Source organism: Rhinopithecus roxellana, chromosome 11, assembly GCF_007565055.1.
Source record: "Rhinopithecus roxellana isolate Shanxi Qingling chromosome 11, ASM756505v1, whole genome shotgun sequence".
In the NCBI taxonomy this organism is placed as follows: Eukaryota; Metazoa; Chordata; class Mammalia; order Primates; family Cercopithecidae; genus Rhinopithecus; species Rhinopithecus roxellana.
The window spans coordinates 110,373,666-110,397,589 of NC_044559.1; the positions used below are offsets into that span (position 1 = coordinate 110,373,666).

The 23,924-nt window shown below is 40.5% G+C and overlaps 1 protein-coding gene across 1 annotated transcript in view; it reads left to right on the forward strand.

The window, feature by feature from the left end:
* C11H10orf67 (chromosome 11 C10orf67 homolog) overlaps nucleotides 1–23,924 on the forward strand; it is a 133,198-nt gene that overhangs the window by 47,040 nt on the left and 62,234 nt on the right. Inside the window, exons 8-10 of the mRNA XM_030941281.1 lie at nucleotides 6,561–6,626; nucleotides 18,763–18,822; nucleotides 19,623–19,787. Coding sequence (XP_030797141.1) covers nucleotides 6,561–6,626; nucleotides 18,763–18,822; nucleotides 19,623–19,787 — 291 coding nt within the window. The remainder of the gene's footprint in view (nucleotides 1–6,560; nucleotides 6,627–18,762; nucleotides 18,823–19,622; nucleotides 19,788–23,924) is intronic.

Sequence of the window (23,924 nt, forward strand, 5' to 3'; positions counted from 1 at the left end):
TCCCCAGTCTGTGTCCATGTGTTCTCATTGTTCAACTCCTACTTATGAGTGAGAACATGCGGTGTTTGGTTTTCTGTTCCTGTGTTAGTTTGCTGAGGATGATGGCTTCCAGCTTCATCCATACCCCTGCAAAGGACATGATCTCATTCCTTTGTATGGCTGCATTGTATTCCATGGTGTATATGTACCACATTTTTTTTATCCAGTCTATCACTGATGGGCATTTGGGTTGGTTCCATGTCTTTGTATTATAAATAATGCTGCAATAAACATACGTATGCATGTCTCTTCATAGTAAAATGATTTATATTCCTTTGAGTATATACCCAGTGATGGGATTGCTGGGTCAAATGGTATTTCTGGTTCTGGATCCTTGAGGAATACTCCATACTGTCTTCCCCAATGGTTGAACTAATTTGCATTCCCACTAACAGTGTAAGAGTGTTCCTATTTCTCCACAATAGATATCAGCATCTATTGTTTTCTAACTTTTTAATCATCACCATTCTGACTGGTGTGAGATGGTATCTCATCATGGTTTTGATTTGCATTTCTCTGATGATCAGTGATGTTGAGCTTTTGTTCACAAGTTTGTTGGCCATGTAAATGTCTTCTTTTGAGAAGTGTCTGTTCATATCCTTTGCCAACTTTTTGATGGGGTTGTTTTTTTCTTGTAAATTTGATTTAGTTCCTTGTAGATTCTGGGTATTAGACCTTTGTCAGATGGGTAGATTGCAAAGATTTTCTCCCATTCTGTAGGTTGCCTGTTCACTCTGATGATAGTTTCTTTTGCTGTTCAGAAGCTCTTTACTTTAATAGATCCCATTTGTCAATTTTGGCTTTTGTTGCAATTGCTTTTGGTGTTTTTGTCATGAAGTGTTTGCCCATGCCTATGTCCTGAATGGCATTGCCTAGATTTTCTTCTAGGTTTTTATGGTTTTGGGTTTTACATTTAAGTCTTTAATTCATCTTGAGTTTATTTTTGTATAACGTGTAAGGAAAGGGTCCAGTTTCAGTTTTCTGCATATGGCTAGCCAGTTTTCCCAGCACCATTTACTGAACAGGAGGTCCTTTCCCCATTGCTTGTTTTTGTCAGGTTTGTCAAAGATCAGATGGTTGTAGATGTATGGTGTTATTTCTGAGGTCTCTGTTCTGCTCCATTGGTCTATATGTCTGTTTTGGTACCAGTACCATGCTGTTTTGGTTACTGTAACCTTGTAGTATAGTTTGAAGTCAGGTAGTGTGATGACTCCAGCTTTGTTCTTTTTGCTTAGGGATTGTCTTGGCTATACGGGGTCTTTGATTCCACATGAAATTTAAAATAGTTTTTACTAATTCTGTGAAGAATGTCAATGGTAGTTTGATGGAAATAGCATTGAATCTATAAATTACTTTGGGCAGTATGGCCATTTTCATGATATTGATTCTTCCTATCCATGAGGATGGAATGTTTTTTCATTTGTTTGTGTCCTCTCTTATTTCTTCATTCAAGATATTCTTAGATTTTAGATAAAACTACTTTTAAGAAGTATTTTTCAAAGAAATGGTTACCCTGATTGGTCAGAGGTGGGAGATGTTTCCCTGATAACTGAATCCCTCACAGGTTTTCACAAGGGGAGTTCATTTTCTTAGGCTTCACCCTATTTGCAGTGATAATAATGTAAATTCCATTTAACCTTCTTGGCATCAACCTCTAAGGTCAGAAATGAAATCTCAGCCTTCTAGTTTCACTTAATAATCAACCAGGGAACCATCACCTGTCCCTCCTTTCCTACCTCTTTTCCTCCCTCCTTTCTCCCTCCTTTCCTCCCTCTTTTCTCCCTCCTTTCCTCCCTTTCTCTTTCCCTTCCTTCCCTTCCTTCCCTTCCTTCCCTTCCTTCCCTTCCTTCCCTCCCTCCCTCCCTTCCTCCCTCCCTCCCTCCCTCCCTCCCTCCCTCCCTCCCTCCCTCCCTACCTCCCTACCTCCCTACCTCCCTACCTCCCTACCTCCCTACCTCCCTACCTCCCTACCTCCCTTCCTTCCTTCCTTCCTTCCTTCCTCCTTCCTTCCTTCCTTCCTTCCTTCCTTCCTTCCTTCCTTCCTTCCTTCCTTCCTTTCCTTCCTTCCTTGTCTCAGTCTCATTCTGTCCCCAAGGCTGGAGTGCAGTGGTGCGATAATATCTCACTTGCAGTCTCAAATATCCAGGCTCAAGCAATCCTCCTATCTCAGATCCCAGAGTAGTTGGGACTAAAGAGGAGTACCACCACACTTGGCTAATTTTTTATTTTTTATTTTTGTAGAAACAGGCTGGTCTCAAACTCCTGGCCTCAAGTGATGCTCCCACCTCTTCCTCCCAAAGTATTAGGATTACAGGTGTGAGTCACTGCACTGGGCCTGGTTCTTTATTGAAAATGTTTCTCAAGCTCTTCAGTCTGTATTACCACTGGTAGAAATGAGTAGCATGTACTTTCTACTTTCTATAAGGAGTACAATAACAAATTCAAGCAAAAAAATAATCTCACTGGTAAGCCACCCATTGATGGCTGGCTATATCTGTGAGTTTAAATATGTCAGTTAAATGCTGCCTCAGCTTTCTAAATCTGCACTGTGCCATGGTGGCCCCTGGCCACATGTGGCTGTTGAGCACTTGAAATGTGGCCAGTGCAAGTGAGGAACTAAGTTTTAATAATTTAATTTCCAATTCTTTAAATTCGAATTTAAAAACTCATTTCAGTTCTTGGAAAACCTTTTTGTGTATTTTTGATAACTTGGATATGTGACTCTACTTTTTCATTTGTAAATTTTATGAAATCTGAATACAAATAAAGTATTTCTAATGAAAACGTAGCTCCCCAATTGAGAGGTACTGCAAGTGAAAAATACACACTGGATTTCAAAGACTTGGTGTAAAAAATGTGAAATGTCTCATTAATAACTTTTTATATTGAATATACATTGAAATAATAGTTTGAATATGTATTGGGATAAAAACACATTATTAAAATTGCTTTTACCTATTTCTTTTGCCTTTTTAGCACAGCTACTATAAAATTCAAAATTATATATGACTCACATTATATTTCTGATAGCTCTTTTATGTATAATGTAATATCTAAATTTAATTTAGTATATATAACATATAATGTGATATATGTAACATATATAATGAAATATATGTAACAAATTATATAATATAGTATAGTAAACTCCTAATCTGCTTGATTTTTTTTTTTAATTCTGTCTTTCTTTTCTTTTTTTCTTTACATGCACTGGAACTTCTCATAGACATTGAATATAGGGACATTTTGGTACTGAGCAGAAAGAGTCTAGAACCCTGGATTCCTGTTCCATTTCTGCCACTAGGTCCCCTGGGGCCAGTGCCTGTCTTCCTCCTTCCTGTTTCTCCCAGGTGTACTGTGTGTACTGAATGAGATAATGAATGTCAGCATGCTTTGTCAACTGGGAAGCAGTTCAGATGTTGTTGAACAAATGACAGCTGATATTTGCTGGGTTTTTTTCCAATATCCTGCACTAAATCAATTAGTTCAGCAATGTTTATTAGTTGCCTTTAAGTACTAGGCACTGTGCTACTGCTAGAAAAAATAAAATGCATGTATATACTTATGGTCCCTTCTGGGGACAGGTGAAGTCATAGACCAAAGCTGTAGGGCAGTGAGATAGGGACTATAAGAGAAGTGTGTACTAGAGAAGAGATGCCTGGCCTCATCTGGAAGATTCTAGAAAAGCTTCACAAACAGTTCCACAACCTTTCTCATGTTCTCCTGTTGAGGCCCACTGGAGCTGATTTTTTAGGTTTTTTCTTTTGTTTGTTTGCTTGTTTGTTTGTTTGGGGTTTTTTTCAGATAGGATCTTTCTTTGTTGCCCAGGATGGAGTGCAGTGGCGTGATCATGGCTCACTGCAGCCTTGACCTCCTGGTCTCAAGCAATTCTCCCACCTCAATCTCCTGAGTAGCTGGGACTACAGGCATGCACCACACCTGGCTTATTTATTTATTTATTTATTTATTTATTTATTTATTTATTTATTTATTTTTGTGGAGATATTCTCTCACTAAGTCGCTTAGGCTGGTCTTGAACTCCTGGGCTCAAGGGATCCTCCCACCTCAGCCTCCCAAAGTGCTGGGATCATAGGTGTGCGCCACCGTGCTGGGCTTTGGAGCTGATTTTTCCAGGCAGACAAGAGAGTAGAAGAGTTGGGTACAGTGTATGAATGCATAAAGCCTGACATGGATTTGTGGAACTGCTTGTGACTGGGTGTGGCTTGAGAATGCAGTAGAAGTCTGAGGAAACTATATAGGAAGAATCTGTAGTGGGGCAGACAGAGTGGGGAGACCAGGGGTGTGGGGAAGAGGGTGTAAGCAGGAAATGGAAGAATGGAAAGGAGCAACTCAGAAGACTTCGGATAACCACGTGTTCCCCCCCCACCTTTTTTTTTTTTTTTTTTTTTTTTTTTTTTAAGCCCTGGATGCACTTAAAAACAGATTGAAAATGGGACTGAATTTGGGGAGGCTGACCTCTTGCCATCTATCTGGGCTAAGCATGGTCAGTTATGGAATTCATAGCTTTTGTGTTTTAATTCCAGGAATCAAATGCCAGCTGTGTCTGTGCCTGTCTTCTAGCTGCTGCCACAGTAGAATCTGTTCTCATGAATTTCACTCTGGGAGGGAGACAGACCCAGAGTCAGAGAGCACAGTACAGGTGTGATAGCGTCAGGATGCAGAGAAGCAGAGTTTGCTGTGCAGCACACAAGAGGCATTCCCAGCCTGTACTCTACGGGATCAGGGAAGGTTGGAGGAAGGATACTGCACTGGCCCGGAGAAGAGCTGTTAGAGTTAGCCAGCAAAGAGATGTGGGAGAGTTGAGAGGGGTATTCTAAGTACCACGCAAAAGCACCTTGTATAGGAAAGGGAGTGTGATTTGCTGTAGCTGAAGAGTACCTGAGAGCAAGGAGTGGCAAGGGGCAGAGGACAGTGGCAGAAGATTATATTCATGCAAAAAAGGTTTGAATTACCTTCTAAGTGCGTTGGAGAGCCTTGAACATTGCGGCAGGATCAGATTTGTGTTTCAGAAAGAAAATGAATGGGAGGGAGGAAAGCCCGGAACCAGAGTCCAGTGAAGGTGTTGCTTGGATAAACCAGGGAAACGATAAAGAACTGAAACAAGAACGATGACACTGGGGATGTTTATTAAATTAATACAGACATGAATTAATGAAATTGAATGCATATCAAAATGAAAGGTTGAATTTTACTAGCTTATAACACACACAAACAGCAACTGATCAATGTAAATACCAAGGCAAGTCACAAGGGAACAAGGACCCTGCAGTGCATGGGGTTTTTGTTTGTTTTTTCATTTTTTGGGTACCTAGTAGGTATATATATTTATGGGGTATATGAAATATTTTGGTACAGGCATTATAATGTGTAATAATCACATGAGGGTAAGTGGGGTATCCATCACCTCAAGCATTTATCCTTTGTATTACAAACAAGCCATTTATACTCTTTTAGTTATTTTTAAATGTACAATTAAATTATTGACTATAGTCACGCTGTTGTGCTATCAAATACTAGGTCTTATTCGTTCTTTCTAGCCATTTTTTTTTTTTTTGTACCATTAACCCTATTACCCTACCCCTCACTACCCTTCCCAGCATCTGGTAACCATCCTTCTTGTTATCTCCGTAAGTTCAATTGTTTTAATTTCTAGCTCCCACAAATAAATGGTTTGTTCGTTTGTTTAGAGATAGGGTCTTGTTCTAGGCTGGAGTGAAGTGGTATGACTATAGTTCATTGCAGCCTTAAATTCCTGGGCTCAAGCAATCCTCCTGCTTCAGCCTCCGAAGTAGCTTGGATTACAGGCACGTGCAACTGTGCCCAGCTAATTTTTGTATTTTTAGTAGAAATGGGGTTTCACCATGTGGGTCAGGCTGGTCTTGAACTCCTGACCTCAGGTGATCCACCTGCCTCAGCCTTCCAAAGTGCTGGGACTATGAGCGTCAGCCACTGTGCCCAGCCTAAAAAATTTTTTTTGTGGAGACCTGATATCACTGTGTTTGAGACCAGGTTGGTCTCAAACTCTTGGCCTCAAGCAATCCTCCTGCCTCAGCCTCTGAAAGCACTGGGATTACAGGTGTGAGCCACTGCACCCAGCCCAGTGTATGCTTCTGATAGCTATTTTCAATTGGTATAAATGTAGTTTGATATGCACATAGATACAACGCAAAACCCTAAAATAAGAGATGGGTCACAAAAAACATTAGGCAAAATTGTTCTTTTTGACAGAGTAGGACTTGCTTTATTGTGATGTTACATTTTGATGGTGTGGGGTGAGGAAAGGTGTAAATAAATTGGTATTTTCTGTGTATATTTTACTTGCTTACGTAATAATTCTATGATAAGGTAAGATGATAGTCTGTAGAAATTTAATTTTCTTTTGATGGGATTGAGATCCATTTTTCTGATATTAAAGTATGTTTCACTAAATTCTCTTGAGGAGAGATTTTAGATGTTCTGTTCTTATCTTTAATAAAAATATAATTTCTTCTCTATTTCAGTTAATGGATAGTAGAGAAAGATTAAGAGAGGAGCTTAATTATGAAAAATCATTAGTTCAGGATGTGGTAAGATGATTTACATTATTTCCTAACTATTTGAATTCAGGAATTTAATTTAACCATGAAAGTTTTATAAACTTTATTTGTGATTGTTTCCTGTGAATGACTGACTCATTTCACCTTTATCAGAAATCTAAGTACATGTATAATTATAAATATTTGTAAATGGTCATTTTAAAGAAAGCAGTTTGAGTAGCACAGCAATAAATATGCTTACTAGAGTCCTGTGTAAGAAATAGTATTACCATTTAAAACCATGTATAAAATTTCTGCATTTTATTATGGAGATTAAAAAAAAAAACAAATAGGAGAGCCCACTATTTTGAAGGAATTGCTATTTTCAGTTACAAATTGCCGTGACAATAAAAAAGAGCCCAGCTAGATATTTTGGCATTCTGTGTTAGTCTCGTAAGAAAACACTGCCTTTTTATGTTCTTTTAAGAGAACTTTCCAGACGGCTGGTCTTTTATCAGTTGACTACCCAGCCCCCAGCCCCCCCACAGCAGCCCCCCGCCCAGCTTATGGTGGCGTATTTGGCTTTCAGCTGATTACCACTAGTATGTCTTTGTTACAGTAAACTGACTGTGTTTATTATAATAAAAAATAAAACACAGCTTGACTTGCGTTCTAAATGTGCTTGAAAAGAATATGATACTGTTTGGAAGAGAAAAGGTTGCTCATAGGAAATCAACACTTCAGATATTGAAACATTCGCTTTTTTACAGCTTGTCACACTTTGTGCCAAGTCATGACTGTTTCCCTAACTCTGTTTTGTTACTCTCAGCACCCTGTGTTTTGGGTTCCTTGTCATAGAAATTAATGCAAAACAATTCTCCTGGATTACAATAAAGCCTTCTATGAAACCAACTTGGGAATGCAGGCAACGAAAAAAATTTATGGTTGGCGACTCACAAAAACCATGTGTTAACAAATGTGTTATTTTGAGCCTGCTACTTTTAAATACCTGGCATATAAAAATAGACTCCATTATTTGAGTCTACTTGGTGAATTTCTTCTACCTCGAGCCCTACTCTCTTCTGTCATTCCTCCAAAGTTCAGGCTTTACTTTGGAAAACAAACAACTAAATAAATGTGCATATTGTCATTAAAATTGGAAGTGTTTTTATAGAGTGGAAAGCCAATGTTATATTGTTAGCAGCAATAGAGAAGAAATTAAACTACTCAGTCAGTGAATTTGTGCCTATACTAGGAGCAGATCCCATACTCTTTGAATTACTTTGCCTCTTTATTTTAACTGTAAGCCTTTAACGGGTGCTATTGTATTGCTCACAGGGGAACCAATCACATTTTATTTTGTAGTTTAGAAGTTTGTTGCGCCCCAAGCTTGTTGCCAAGCAGCAAGAGCCTGCACCACAAACTCCACGACAGCGAAAGAGCCTTCAGGATGCCTAGACTAGTCTAGGAGCTCATGATTTCAATAGAGGGAGTGGGCTTGATGTTCTTCATGTGATGGAGGTTTCCATTGCATACCCGCTTTGGATCCATCGAGGTCACTATTTCGCCGCCTTCTCCCTACTCCTGCAAGGCATTCTGTTATTCACTTGGAGGCAGCCTGGTTTTGTTGTTGCTATTTGGGCTTCCTTTGCTTCTTGCTATCCTGCGTTTTTCCAGGACCCAAGATTTGTGATTGCACTGACAAGGGAGAGTGGGAGAAGGTGGAGTTGACCACTGTCATTTTGTAAAAATTTAAATACTTTCTAGCCAGAAGGGTTTTGTTACATGCTTGCCTATTATTATATTCCAGTGAAAGTTATTTTCTGACCTGTTAAGAGTGTAGTGCAAAAAGCCAAAGAACTGGTAGTAAAGAGGCACAATCGATAAGTATATGTAAACTGGCTGTGTGTGGCAGCTCATGCCTGTAATCCCAGTGCTTTGGGAGGCTGAGATGGGGGGATCGCTTGAGCCCAGGAGTTTGAGACCCGCCTGAGCAACATAGTGAGGCCCCGTTTTTATATAAAATAAAAAAGATTAGTTAGGCATAGTAGCACATACCTGCAGTCCTCCTACTCAGGAGGCTAGGTGGGAGGTGTGAGGATCACTTGAGCCCAGAAGTTTGACACTGCAGTGAGCTGTGATCATACCACTGCTTTTCAGCCTAGGCAACAGAGCAAGACCCTGTCTTTAAAAAAATAGATAAATAAATAAATATTTATTTATTATATATAACTTATATACATATTTATTATTTATTATGTATATCATATATATGTTAGGTAAGCAATGCGACCTAGAGTGATTGTATCCTTAGATTGGCTTTTGAGGAAGCATATGAAATAATTTTGGATCTTTCCATGATTCCTAGGCTAAGTGGCTTTCATTTATTTTGAAGTTAACAAAAGAGAGGGCCCTCATCAGAAAAACACCATGATTGAACTCTTTCTCTTACTTCATTTCTATCTGCTTCATCCCAGTGCACCCTATTTCTTGGAGCAATCCAGACTGGAGATGGGAAGGAAGTACATAGGTTGCCCTAGCCCCATTCTGGGGGCACAGCACTAAGTTACCCTTGTAGTCTCCCTCACTCCCACAACTAGGTTCCTGATGCCTGCGTTCCCTCTGAGGCATACCTCAAGCCTGTGCAGTCCTGTTATATGTCATGTGGCAGTGTTTGGCCATCCAGTTAGGAAACAGATGTTTTCAGTGGTCCATGCAAAGCCACGTTTACATGGAAACTCTGCGAATAGTGACTCTTCATTAAGACAAACATGACACAAGCATGACCCAATGTGACTGTCCCTATATGCCATGGAAGGCAGAGGAGCAAGTTCTGCTGTCCGAGTGGTCCCTATCTCACTGTCAGTGAGTCTGTACCCGCTGGTCAGTCAAATGTGCTCCATGTAATCTTGGACATTTATTAGTCCTGCATAGCCTTCACAACCTACTTTTTAAAATAACATTTATAAAATATAGAGACAGGGTCTCACTGTATTGCCCAGGCTGGTCTTGAACTCCTGGACTGAAGCAATCCTCCCGCCTTGGCCTCCTAAAGTGTTGGGATTACAGGCATGAGCCACTGTGACCGACCCACAATCCCCTTAGGAAGTCAAAGAGCTAGAAGGCAAACCTTGTGAAAGGAAGAGCTCCCCTGAGGGTGTGTTGTTCAAGATTAATCAGAATGAGCCCCATGAATTCTTGCAGCCATCCACCACAGGTAGATTTCTCTCTTTATAATCAGGAGATTCAGACAAGGATGCCTCAGAGTTCCGTTCCTTCTGTGCTGTTCCTTCTCCCTGAACTGACCTCTCTTGGTCAGCACCTGGTTAGGTCCTCTCATCTTTCAGGTCAGAGGTCAGATGCTGCCTCCTCTGGGAAACCTCTTCCACCCTGACTTCCCTTGCCTGGAAGAGATGCCCACCCTCATGCTGGCATGGCACACAGTTTTCCTCCTGTGGCTCTTGTCACATTCTTTAGAGATGGCCTGTTATCTTACCTGCTATTTCCATTCTGTGAGCTATGATTTTACCCCTAAAACCTAACATGGTGGCCCCCATGGAATAGATGGCCAATAAATATTTGTTATGAGTAAATGATGGAAGGGATAACAAAAAATAGTTGAGAATGGCTTAACCCACTCTATATATGGCATGAACTATATGTACTTTAATAAGCCCATAATACTGTTAATACATACATGACACAGCTATACAATATAGAGAGGACCTGCAACGGGGTTTCCAGGATTAATTTCCAGGTTCCATTCCAGTGGTTCTCAAACTTTTTGGTCTCAGGGTCTCTTTACACTCTTAAATGTTTTTTGAGGTCCCCCAAGAAAATTTGGTTTAGATGGTGATATAGTTTGGATGTGTGTTCCCATCAAAATCTCATATAGAAATGTAAGCTCCAGTGTTGGAGTGGGGGCCTTGTGGGAGGTGATTGTATCATGTGGGCAGATTTCTCATGAATGGTTTAGCACCATCCCCCATTATACTGTCTTCACTATAGTGAGTGAGTTCTGGTGAGATCTGGTCATTTAAAAGTGTGTAGCACCTCCCGACTTCTCTCTGTTGCTCCTGTTCCCACCATGTGAGACACCTGCTCCCCCTTCACCTCCCACCATGATTGAAAGCTTCTTGAGATCTCCCCAGAAGCAGAAGCCCCTATGCTTCCTATACAGCCTGCAGAACCGTGAGCCAATTAAACCTCTTTTCTTTATAAATTACCCAGTCTCAGATATTTCTTTATAGCAATGTGAGAATATACTAACACAGATAGGTTTTATCTATTGATATTTACCATATATGAAAGGAAAACATAATCAAATTATTTGTTAAGTGACTTAAAAATAACAACACTAAACTCTTCACATGCTGACATATATGGCATATTGTTTATAAGAAAATCTTTCCCAACACAGAAAATGTTTAGCAAAAGTGACTTTGTCTTACATATGTGTGTATTTTGTATACGTGTGTGTGTATTTTTTTTTTTTTTTTTTTTTTTTTGAGACAGTCTTACTCTGTCACCCAGACTGCCGTGCAGTGGCACAATCATGGCTCACTGCAGCCTCGACTTCCTGGGCTCAGATTATTCTCCTGCCTCAACCTCCCAAGTAGCTGGGATTATAGCCACACACCAACACGTCTGGCTAATTTTTCTATTTTTTGTAGAGACATGGTTTTGCCACATTGCCCAGGCTGGTTGTGAACTCCTGGGCTCAAGTGATCCACCCACCTCAGCCTCTCAAAGTGCTGGAATTACAAGCATGAGCCACAATACCCAGTCACTTATTTCTGTAAATTTCTTTAGTATTTGGTTTCCTGGAAATTATTTAAATTCTCATAGATACTTCTGTATTCTCTGCCATGATAAATATCACATAGCTTTTGAAAAACTCCAGTGTCCACTCATGAGATCATGAGAATGAAGAAACAGTGACTAATCTGTTAGTATTATTATGAGAATAATTTAGGCCTCACAGAACCCCTAAGGTTTGGGGCACCTTAGGGGTCCTTGGACCACATGTTGAGGTCTGCTGCCTTATTTAATAAGGAAAAACTCTTAGCCAGGTGTGGTTAAGTGAAATGTCTTTATCCGTTTGTGATTCTGATCCTCTTCCTTTGTTTTCATTTAATTTATTTATTCACCGATTCCTTTCCCTGGCACATCGCTATTAGAATGTTACACTTTCTAATATACTTACTAATACTAATATATTTACATAAATACAAGCCATTACTCCTGCGCTCAGGGAGGCAGTTCACATTTTCACATAAGGAAATTGCCATTTATCTCTCGCAATGTGGTGACTGGGCTAAGTGCTCCCCATGGGCAATATCTTGTGTTGTGCTGTTGTATTCCTAGATGAAATGCAAGGGTACAGGCGTACATACCTCTAGAATGTGTGGTGCAGGTATAAAGTTTATTGATTAAAAACTTACAAGAAGAAAATTAACAGATAGGACACACTCCTTTGGTCTTTTATTAGCCCACCAAGAGGAGAGCTTGGGTAAGGTGAATCACAGGAATTGCTGTGGGAGAGGGATCCCCCCGACACACCACTTTATATATTTATAGGGAAGTTGGCTATCTACCACACTATATGACAATGGGAGCTTCCTGGCCAGGGAATTGTCTTTCTAAAAAGGGGAGCACCCAGAGCTGAGCTAGAGGAGTTGACGTCAATGCCTTCTGTATGAACAGGAGTCCTGCAGGTCTTCCAGAGGCTCCCTTTATCCCCCCTGAGCCATTTCACTGACCAAGCAACAGAGTGAGGAAGGAGTTATTGGGTCATGGGTTTGTCTGTTCCCACCAGTAATGTGTAAAGTTTCCTTCCCTCCTCAGAGAAAAGAGGAGTGGATTATTCACACCTGCACTCAGTGATGAAAGCATTGATCATGACTGATAGGGTGACCAGCTCATCCTGGTTTGTTCATTCTTAGCACTGACAGCCCTACATCCTGAGAAACCCTCTCAGTCCTAAAAAACACCAGGATAGTTAATCACCCTAATAGAAAGAAACCTGGAAGCTTCTTCTATTAGTCCAGGGATTCCAAATAAACCTAAGTTCATGTATCAACTCCAATGTATTGAGAGAGAATTCTGAGGCAGAATGGAAACTCTGTGGGAAAAAGGGCTCAAACTTTTAAAAATTAACCATATTGATATTGATTACAGGGAAAACTTATCAAGTGAGCTGGAATTCAAAGTGACTCCTGCCCAAATTTTTTAAAACCTCAAAAAATTCTAGATACAGTATTACAAACATCTTTGTAAAAGCATAAAAAAATGACCAGGGACATGGGGCTTACCTGGTCAAAAGTCAAACATCAAGGGAAACACAGAGGGGTCAGTTGAGGTTTCTAAGCTGATTGTCCTGAGGGGACAATCTGCACTAAACAGAAGTCACAGTGCAGGGCATGCTAGAGTGCCTGTGTGTGTGTGTGTGTGTGTGTGTCTGTGTGTGTGTGTGTGTGTATGTGTGTCTGTGTGTGTGTGTGTGTGTGTGTGTGTAGGGGTAATCAGCAGTGATCTCTTGCATTAGGCTGCAAACCAAAGTTCATTCCTGCTGGATGAACATGACCAAATGTAAACCTGACACCTACCTAATACCCAGAGGCCTGCAGGGGAGAGTTGCCTCTGTACGGAGCAACACAAGGGGGACAATCTCTTCCTGAAGGGTTTTGAGAGGCAGGACTTACAGGGGATTTGCAACTCAAGTTTGTATTCACAGAACCTCAAACCTTCAGTTTAGTTAGCTTGTTTGTTTTTAAGAGATGGGATCTTGATATCTTGCATAAACTGATCTCAAACTCCTGTGCTCAAGCAATCCTCCCACCTCAGCCTCCCAAGTAGCTGGGACTACGTGCCACTGCACCTGGCATCAGTTTGGTTTTAAGTGAATAGAAAGTACCCCTGAAAGAAGCAAATGGAAATACTCTCTGTAAGGAGTACTTTAATCCTAAGCCTCAGAGAATTCCCAGAATTCTCTACCCTACAATTATAGGAGCAATTAATATCACATAGTCAAGGATAAGGAAGCACACAAGGAAATAAACCACCTGTGTGTTGCGGGAAGCCAGGGACCCCGAACAGAGGGACCGGCTGAAGCCGCAGCGGAAGAACATAAATTGTGAAGATTTTATGGACATTTATTAGTTCCAAAAATTAATACTTTTATAATTTCTTATGCCTGTCTTTACTGCAGTCTTTGAACATAAATTGTGAACATTTCATTGACATTTATTAGTTCCCAAAATTAATACTTTTATAATTTCCTATGCCTGTCTTTAATCTCTTAATCGTCATCTTCATAAGCTGAGGATGTATGTCACCTCAGGACCCTGTGATGATTGCATTAACTGTACAAATTGTTTGTAAAACATGTGTTTGAACAGTATGAAATCAGTGCACCCTGAAAAAGAACAGAATAACAGCGATTTTCAGGGAACAAGGAAAGATAACCATAAGGTCTGACTGCCTGCAGGATCGGGCAGAATAGAGCCATATTTTTCTTCTTGCAGGGAACCTATAAATGGACGTGTGAGTAGAAGAAATATTGCTGAATTATTTTCCCAGTAAGGAATATTAATAATTAATACCCTGGGAAAGGAATACATTCCCAGGGGTAGGTCTATAGACGGCTGCTCTGGGAGTGTCTGTCTTATGCGGCTAAGATAAGGGATGAAATACGCCCTGGTCTCCCACAGTGCCCTCAGGCTTACTAGGATTGGAAAATTCCAGCCTGGTAAGTAAATTCTAGTCAGACCAGTTGTCTGCTCTCAAACCCTGTTTCCTGTTAAGTTGTTTATGAAGACAATGCATGCCCAGCAGGACACAGACCCTCATCAGTAATTCTAATTTCGTCCTTGCCTTGTGATCTTGCTCTGCCCTTTGCCTTGTGATCTTGTATTGCCCTTTGAAGCATGTGATCTCTGTGACCCACTCCCTATTCATACACCCCCTCTCCTTTTGAAATCCCTAGTAAAAACTTGCTGATTTTGCAGCTTGGGGTCACCATCACAGTCCTACCATTATGTGATGACACCCCCGGAAGCCCAGCTGTAAAATTTCTCTCTTTGTACTTTTTCTCTTTATTTCTCAGATCGGCCAACACTTGGGTAAAATAGAAACAATGTATGTTGAAATATTGGGGGCTGGTTCCCCTGATGCCTGTGAGAAACAATACAGAGTAAAAACAACTACATGGACTTCAGAAGTTCGAGTTTTCCAACAATATTTACTGTGTATAGTAGTTTTCCTCCAAAAGTGGAGCAGGACTTGGTCCTAGTCAAGAAACTGGCAATATATGCCTAGTTGGATTTCAAAATTACTATGGACCAGCTATTGCTCTATGCCTCCTTCTTCCCTTGAATGGAGTGGGATCTCTAGTGCTTATCCTATGTCCCACCATGGAACATTGGCTGTGTGGGGACAGATAACTTGTCTCTTTAGTTTCTGGATCTTCAGATCAAGAGAGATTGTACTCAAGGAGCCTCATCTGCACCTGGACCTGATTTAGATAATGAGATTCCAGACTTCAAGCTGATGCTATAGTACAATGAGATTTTTTAAGGCCTTGAGTGAAGATAAATATATTTTGTTCATGGGAAGGATATAAAATAATGGAGTCAAAAGGCAGGTAGATGAAGAAAAAGCATTTGAGGGACTCCAGTTTCCATTCATGATAAAAAATACTCTCAGCAAACTGGGAATAGAAGAGAACCTCTCAAGCTGATAAAAGATATCTACACAACACACTATTATGGTTAATAGTGAAAGGATGAAGATTTTGACTCTGAAGTCAGAAATATGACAAGAATTCCTGCTCTTATTACTTCCCTTCAATGTCATGTTTTAGGTCCTAACCAGTGCAATAACACACACACACAGAAATAATAACATCCAGATAGGGAAGGAAGAGGTAGAACTTTTTAAATTCCCAGATGACATGATCATCTCTATAGGAAATCCTAATAAATCTACAAATAAAAGCTACTAGAATTAATAAGTGAATACAGAAAGGTTGCAAAGATCAAGATACAAAAATCTTGTACTTCTATATATAAACAATGAACAATCAGAAATTGAAATTTTGAAAAACACCAGTTATGATAGCATCAAACAATATGAAGTGCTTATGGATAAACATGACAAAATATGTACAAAACATGTACAGTTAATATAAAATACTGCTGAAATAAAGACTTAAATAGATGCAGAAATATTTCCATTGTTCATGATTCAAGAGATGTATATTATCAAGCTGTCAATTCTCTCCCGATTGATTTATGGATTCAACACAATCCTAATCAAAATCCCAGCAGGGTTTTTTGTGTTATTGTTGTTGTTGTTGAAATCAACAAGCCTATCCTAAAATTTATATAGACATCCACAAGACCTGGGATAGCTAAAACAATTTTGAAAAAGAACAAAGTTGAAAGATGCACACACCTGGTTCAAACTTGCTGTAAAATTATAGTAGTCGAGGTAAAGTGGTCTTGGCATAAGGAGAAACATAGATTGCTGAAATAGACTAGAGAATCCAGTAGTAGACCCTATGGATCATATATAATGAATTGATTTCTGACCAAGATGCAAAGGCAATTCAAGTAGTAAGGATAATCTTTTCAACAAACAGTACTGGAACAATTGGACAGCAATAAGCAAAAAATGAACCTCAACCCTTACCTGACACCTCATATTAAAGTTAACTTGAAATGGATCAGAATTGTAATAGCTGAGACTAAAAAAACTTCTAGATAAAGATATAAGAGAGAATCTTAGTGATCTCAGATTTGGCAAAGATTTCTTAAATAACGAATTACAGTTTATCAAAAATTTAAAAAGTTTAGCCAGGCATGGTGGCTCGCACCTGTAATACCAACACTTTAGGAGGCCGAGGCTGGCAGATTGCTTGAGCCTAGGAGTTAAAGACCAGCCTGGGCAACATGGTGAAACTTCATCTCTATAAAAAATAGAAAAATTAGGCAGTCATACTGGCATGCACCTGTAGTCCCAGATACTTCAGAGGCTGAGGTGGGAGGATCACGTGAACCCAGGGAGGTCAAGTCTGCAGTGAGCCCTGGTCTCACCACTACACTTCAGCCTGGGTGATAGAGCAAGACGTTGTGTCAGACAACAACAGCAAGAAGTTTACTGTTCAAAATGCTTTTCTTTTAATGAAAAAACAAACCACAGAGTGGGAGAAAATATTTGCAAAATATCTTTAACAAAGGATTTGCATCTAGACTATGCAAATAACTTACAATGTAATAAAAACAACCCAATTTTTTAAATGGCCAAACTATTTGAACAGGCACTTTATTTAAAAAGATATATAGAGGCAAATGATGACATAAAAAGATGCCCAACATCATTAGTCTTTAAGGAGATACAAATTAAAATCTCAATGAAATATCACTATATACTCACTAGCCTGGCTAAAATTTAAAAGATCGACCATATAAAGTGTTGTCAAGGATGTGGAGCAACTAGAACTCTCATTCTCTGCTAGTGGAAATGTAAAATATACATTTAGAAAAATGTTTTGACAGCTAAAAGAAATTTCTAAAATTCTATACTTAACAGATGATCTGGCCATCACACTCCTTGGTATTTACCCAAGATAAATAAAAGCACATGTTCACACAAAGTCTTGGGTCACAAATGTTTATAGCAGCTTTCTTTGTAAGAGCAAAAAACTGGAAACACCTCTGGTATCCATTAATAGATAGAGGGGAGTCTAAGTCTCTTTGTAGGACTCTTAAGAACATGCTTTATGAATCTGAGTGCTCCAGTATTGGGTGCATATATATTCAGGACAGTTAGCTCTTCTTGTTGAATTGAACCTTTTACCATTATGTAGTGCCATTCTTTGTCTTTTCTGATCTTCATTGGTTTAAAGTCTGTTTTGTCAGAAACTAGGATTGTGACCCCTGCTTTTTTCTGTTTTCCTTTTTCTTGGTAAATTTTTCCCCCATCCCTTTATTATGAGCATATGTATTTCTTTGAATGTGAGATGGGTCTGTTGAAGAAAGCATACTGATGGGTCTTGACTCTTTATCCAGCTTGCCATTTTGTGTCTTTTAATTGGGGCTCTGTCCCAGGGAGAGATCAGAGTTCTGTATATATAACCCTGGCTGGAGTTGCTGAAATTCCTGCAGGGAGGCCCCACCCAGTAAGGAGAGCTGGATCAGGGTTCCACTTAAGCAGTCTGGCCACGATTTCTGCACAGCAGCTGTGCTGCATTGTGGGAGACTCCTCCTCATCTGAACCACCTGGACTCCCTAGAACTGGCAGGCTAGAACAGCTGAGTCAACCAAACCGCAGAGATGGCGGCCGCCTCTCCCCCTGGGAATTTGGTCCATCTTAGGCCGTCTCCAACCTGTTGCTGCTGGCTGGCTGGAATTCCAAGTCAGTGGGGCTTAACCTGTGAGGCATCATGGAAGTAGGTCCTGCAGAACAAAGCTGCTTGACTCCCTGGATTCAGTCCCCTTCCCAGGGGAAGGTACAGACAGATCTGCCACCTTACTGGGATTCCCAGGACCAGAGTATGTAAAACTGCTGGGTCTCCATGTATGCCTGAGCAGCTACTCTGCCAAGACTCTACACACCTCTGTGTATCAGACCCAGGGCCCTGGTGGTATGGGCTCATGAGAGGATCTCCTGATCCACAGGTTGCAAAGATCTATGGGAGAAGCATGGTTTCCCAGGGGAGGTCACACAATCACTCACCACTTCCCTTGTCAGGGGACAGGGGTTCCTTTGGCTCTGTGCCACTCCTGGGTGGACCCATCACCCCACCTGCTTTTCTTCATTCTCTGTAGGTCAAGTTGTCTGCCTAGTCAGTCCCAATGTGAGAATCTGGATATTTCAGTTGAAGGTGCTGAACACATAATGCATGTTTTCCTTTGATCTCTGTTGTACTTAATGCAATGAATAAATGTTAATGACTTCAGATATTTGCAATGTTATATATTCCTGTTTACTTTTTTAATAAAAGTTCTTTTTCTGGATACAAGTTTGTTTTCTCTTTGATATTATAACTTGTATCCCATAATAGTTTTGGCAGACAAATGGTTTAAAATGTTACTCTTTCATTGCTTATAAAAGTTTTATATAAAATTGTCTTTTTTTAATCTTTATAGATAATAACCAATGATATGGGTCTTCATTTTTACAGATTAATAAACAGAAAGAGGACAAGGAAATGAGAAAAAAGTATGGCAGCTTAAGTGTCAAGGTTTGTATTTAAGTTTTTTCTCCTCTTTCTCTTTTATTTTGTGCTTCCCTGATTTTGGCATCTGAATTGACAAATCTATGTAGCATACTGAGGTTTTTCACTTTCCAACATCTGAGTTTGAAAAAGAAAGTTCTTGAAAGTGAGAGCAAGGCCAGGAGCAGTGGCTCACGCCTATAATCCTAGTACTTTGGGAGGCTGAGGCAGGAGGATTGCTTGAGTCCAGGAGTTCAAGACCAGCCTGCCCAATATAGTGAGACTATCTCTTTAAAAATAAATAAATAAATAAATAAATAAATAAATAAATAAATAAATAAATAAAGTGGTGTAAGAAGTGTGAATGGGAAATCAGGAGCTGATTGTTGAGAACAGGGAGCAGAGAGTGAAATCGAAAGCCAAAAAACCAGCTAGTGGGGCATCAGGAGGAGTGCATCCTGATATCCTCATCCTTCCTAGTATTTCCCTACCTTCTTCCTACCTAGATACAGGCCTCAAGCTGCCACCCACCCCTCTCCACATAGACCTCACCATTCCAGGGGATTCCAAAGAGCGTTGATTTGTTGGTGTGTTCTTCTTAGGACATGAGGATTAAAGGGGGAGAGTGGAGAAATGAGCTCAGCCTACCAATCAAATCCTGCCAGGGGAGATTGTGGGCCTGGGAGCAAGAATAAATCCATGCGCTCTAGGACTGAAAACCTCAGCTCTGCAATTGCAGCTCAGGGGAGGGGTAGAGTGTGAAAGAGAGGGACACAAATCCAAGAAACAAAATGAGAATAACAAAGTTGTTTACTTTTGTGTGGCAGGCTGCAAAATCAGCCAAGGGGAGAGAAGCTTCTTTGTCCCCATGGTCCAAGTCTCCACCCAGCACCACAGCTTCGAGGCCACATTCTGCTTCCATGAGTATATCATCTGCTGGGGCCAAGAAAGCTAAGACTCCAAAGAAGGCTTTAAAGGAAGAGCAATTTGTGGTAAGAACTGCTTCCATGACCATACCCTGTCCACCTTCCTCTGCACAGGGGCTCCTGTCTCTTAAGCCCTATCCATGAGGCCTGCAGTCTAAGCACACCTCATTCTCACCCCTGAGTTGGGGGCTCCAGCTGCCTATTTCTAAACCAACATGTCAGGGTGAGCCTCCTTCACTTTCCCAAGATGAAGTCATCAGTATCCCCAGCCAGGCAGTTGAGTCACTAAGCCCCAGTGGGTCTCTATTTAATTACCAAAATAGAGAAGCTACATCCCAAGCACTTTCTAGGATATACAGTCTCAAACTCATGACTGCCCAGTGTCCATCAGAAGCTCACTGAAGATTCCCGGAAAGACACACAGGTATCCAGTCCATTTGCTCATGCAGGATTCCTCTGGAGGAAGTCATGCTGTCAGCGACGTGCATGCATGAACTCTATGCTGCTGCTCTCCTTTTCTACCTTTCCCCAGATCATCACAACTGTTTTTGCAGGAGCTAGGGTGGCACCCTTGGTCTACATACAAAGGAGGTGCTAAGAAGTAGCTCTGGGACACAGCTCACTGTAGGCTAATTGTGTGTATATTTATGAGGCACTGCTCACTACATTATACAACACCTCCCATCATCATGACCCTGTGTCTCTATAGCCTTCTGCTCTTAGCTATAAGGATAGTTGTATTTCTACAACTCTTAGTTGATCTGTGGACACTGTGAATTGTGTAAGTAGTCAAGGCTCCTTTTAGAAGGCATAGAACCCAATTGGTGACACATATGGCCAATGCCAGGCGTTTCACATAGAGTCTCTCCACTGCATATTTTGCTCTCTCAAACTCTTTGTCCTGTTCCTACATGTTCCCTCGTTCTTCATTCTTCCTCTACACAGGGCAGAATTTGCATTTCTCTCACTTAGAGCGTGGAGGAGTGGAGCAGAATTGTGCACGCTGTGTGCATCCTTGCTCCAAAAAGGGGGAAGGCAAGGTGCCGACCTCTTGTGCCCACTCATCAGGAGATGGACCACTCCTCATATCCACAGAGCAGGAGGGAGCAGGTAGAGCAAGGCCAGGCTTGTTGTGCTAGTGGAAGTCACACTACTGGGAAGAGAAAAAGGATTCTCCTATGTGAGCATTTCCACTTTGCAGAGGGTTAGGAAGTGTAGACAATTGGAAATCAGTGTAATTTCCCAAGGGAAAAAACTGACACTGGAAGAGGGTAAATTTTGCATAGAAATGACCAGTGATTAGGTTCTAGAAGTAAGATTTTTATAACCCAGATTTTGGGAAGTATTTTTTTGGACCACACAGAAAAAAAGAACTGGCCCGCTGTGCAATGCTGCTTGCTGACCTGGTTGGGGAGACCGGCCACACTGGGTGAGGGGCCCAAGACTGGGTCAGCTGCCATGAAATCGGTCATGTGTCAGGGGTCTGTGGACTGAGGCTCTGAGATGATGGCTGGGAGGACTGCAGAGCCCGGTCAGCCACTGGGGCAGAGCAGCTGAGCCTCTTGTCCTGGGGTCACAGCAGCAGGGGGCAGCTGCAACAGAAGGTGCCCCGGTCCCTACAGCAACCCGAAGGCTGGAACTAAATCCTAGAATTCCAGTTTGGAAGCTCCAGTGTCCCCAGTTTACAGATAGAAGCTGAGCTTCCAAAGTCACAGCCACAAGAGGCAGAGATATTCCATGTTGTCCCCCACCAAAAATGCAAAATAAAGGACAAAGACTGACAAATCTCTGAGAAGGTGTCATTTCAATAGACTTTTCTCTTTGTGTAACAGTCTTTCCCTGTGACTGTAATGATTGTGGCCTGGGTATCTCCAAAGCTTACCAGAACATTTTGTCAGCTGAAGGAGTCTCTGAAGTTAATATGTAACAATAAGTGAAAATTGGACGGGGGGAGGGGAGAAATTACTTAAACTGGGGTTCCGTATTTATATGAATTGGCTCAATTGTAAAATGAAGTATGTTTTTCTAGTTCATTGTTATTACTGTCACACTTTGTTAACAATAATAATCCTATTGTTCTAAGCGCTCCCTTCTATCCCCTTCCACTGTGGTTTTTTCTTTACCGTATATATACACAGTCTAGCTATAATTTTCCTACTCCTCTCTTTTAAATATTTAACTCCATGGAGGTAGCTGGACTTCTTAAAAATTGTCTTTAAAGGGTTTTATAATATTTACCACGTGTAAGTGACCACATGGAGGGCTTGTTACAGGAACTTTGTACATCAGTCATTTAACGTATCTAATTAATCATACTTATTTTTTGAAATCTGTGTCATTCGGTGGGAACAGCACACGTGCTACCCACAGCGAAGCACACAGTGATAAACTGAGTGTTTAGCCAGTCTGAAAAATACGATATGAACATTAGTCGTCTGATATTTATTAATGAACGATTTCACAACATAAAATTTGTATTTGTACAGTGCTTTTACGTAAAGTTTGTTTTTTGATATGTGCAGAACATTTCAAATACTCAAGTTTCACATATCAAGGTTAAAATGGATTCTCAGATTTTCCTCTCCCCACCTTGAGTAATTAGTTAATTAGGGTTGCACCCAATACATGCTTCCATGGAGGACTTCTGAGCTTCCATGGGGTAACCTGGTCTGTACTGACGAACATATGGTGCATGCTTTGATCTGCAGAGAGAATCGGGGCCCTTCTGTGTGGGAAATGGGACATGGGAGAAAGTCAGTCATGTTCCCATTCTTAGACTTCTCTCAATACAAAGCAATTTGTACAGATAAAAGACTTCAATAAAAACTCTAGAACTTTTTTTTTCTTTAACACTCAAGAAGTGTTAGGTAAAAAAGTATCGCAACCATTTTGCAGTTATGACCATAGTCACCTTGCAAGCTAGTGATTTTTAAAAAATTGTTATTATGGGATATAGAATTATTACTACAGGTATATAATATTATAGGCTAGCCGGTTGAAGAAAAGATCTTTTCTTCTGAAATTTAGTATTTTTCTCCTAGATACAACTCTTATTTGCTTAAATTGCACATTTAAGATAAGCTCTATTAGAGAAGAAAACGTTATAATCTGCTTATTGTTTCATTATTCCATTCTTTTTTTCCCTTGGCTTGGCTTGATACAGCAGGCAGTTAAGAGGCTGCAGAGCAGTGTGGGAAAACCAGCACTTTACCCGTTGTTTATCCGGCAGCGCTAAGCAATGCAGTAATACAGAGATAGGACAGTCCTGTACATGTGCATGGTCTTCAGAGGTTGTCAAAGGATATTTACTGTATTTTGATGGATTATGATGACACAAAAGAATTTTCCTTATCATACTTGATCTTTGTTTTATAATATGGATAACCCTAAAATGTAGCAATAAAATGTCAAAATCATTGAGAATCACATTTTTCATTTATCACTAAAATGAATTCATCTTTAGATTCTGCTCTCAGAGAGCATAATTGAAAATGTGAGTAATATATTTAAAATCCAGCTGAAAGGTGGCTTTTATCTTCTGCCTTATTTTATGCTGGGTAGTTTGATAATAAATTAAATAAATACTTTCAGTATATTTGGAACAGAAAATATTCTAGTGAAAATAGTGTTTAATGTTTGTGGGATACATGAAAAGATGTCAAAAACCAACTGAAAAGGGGGTTTATGCTTGTGCTTTTATTGATTTTGTTGGGAACAATTATAACATTTTATTTGTGGCATTCACTGGGTTTGAGCGTAACTTAAATTGAGGACTGAAGATTTTGCTGTGAAATCAGGAATAGATAAATTCAAGGTTTGGATAATGTCCTTATTCTTCCCTACACACTGTCAGCCATTGGGACAGATGTGAGGTCCTGACCACAGATGATAGCGACTTGGTGGTAGCAGAAATGTCATCCCTGACATTCAGGAGCCCGCAGACAGCAAGGTGACCCTCTTCCCCACCCCCGCCCCTCATATGGTGTTGCTTGATTCCATTTGCTGGGGCTTCAGCTGTGAATTTCTCTCCAGTTCCCAGTGGGAGTCGAGGCCGGTCCTGAACCCCAGGTCATTTGGCCAGACTCTTGACACTACCCAGACGTGGGTCTTTCCCCCGGAAGGCTGAGCATCTGACATGCTGTCATTCATCCTGACTGCCATCGTCACATCTGCCAGTGCTGCTGCCTGGTGTATTAAATCGCT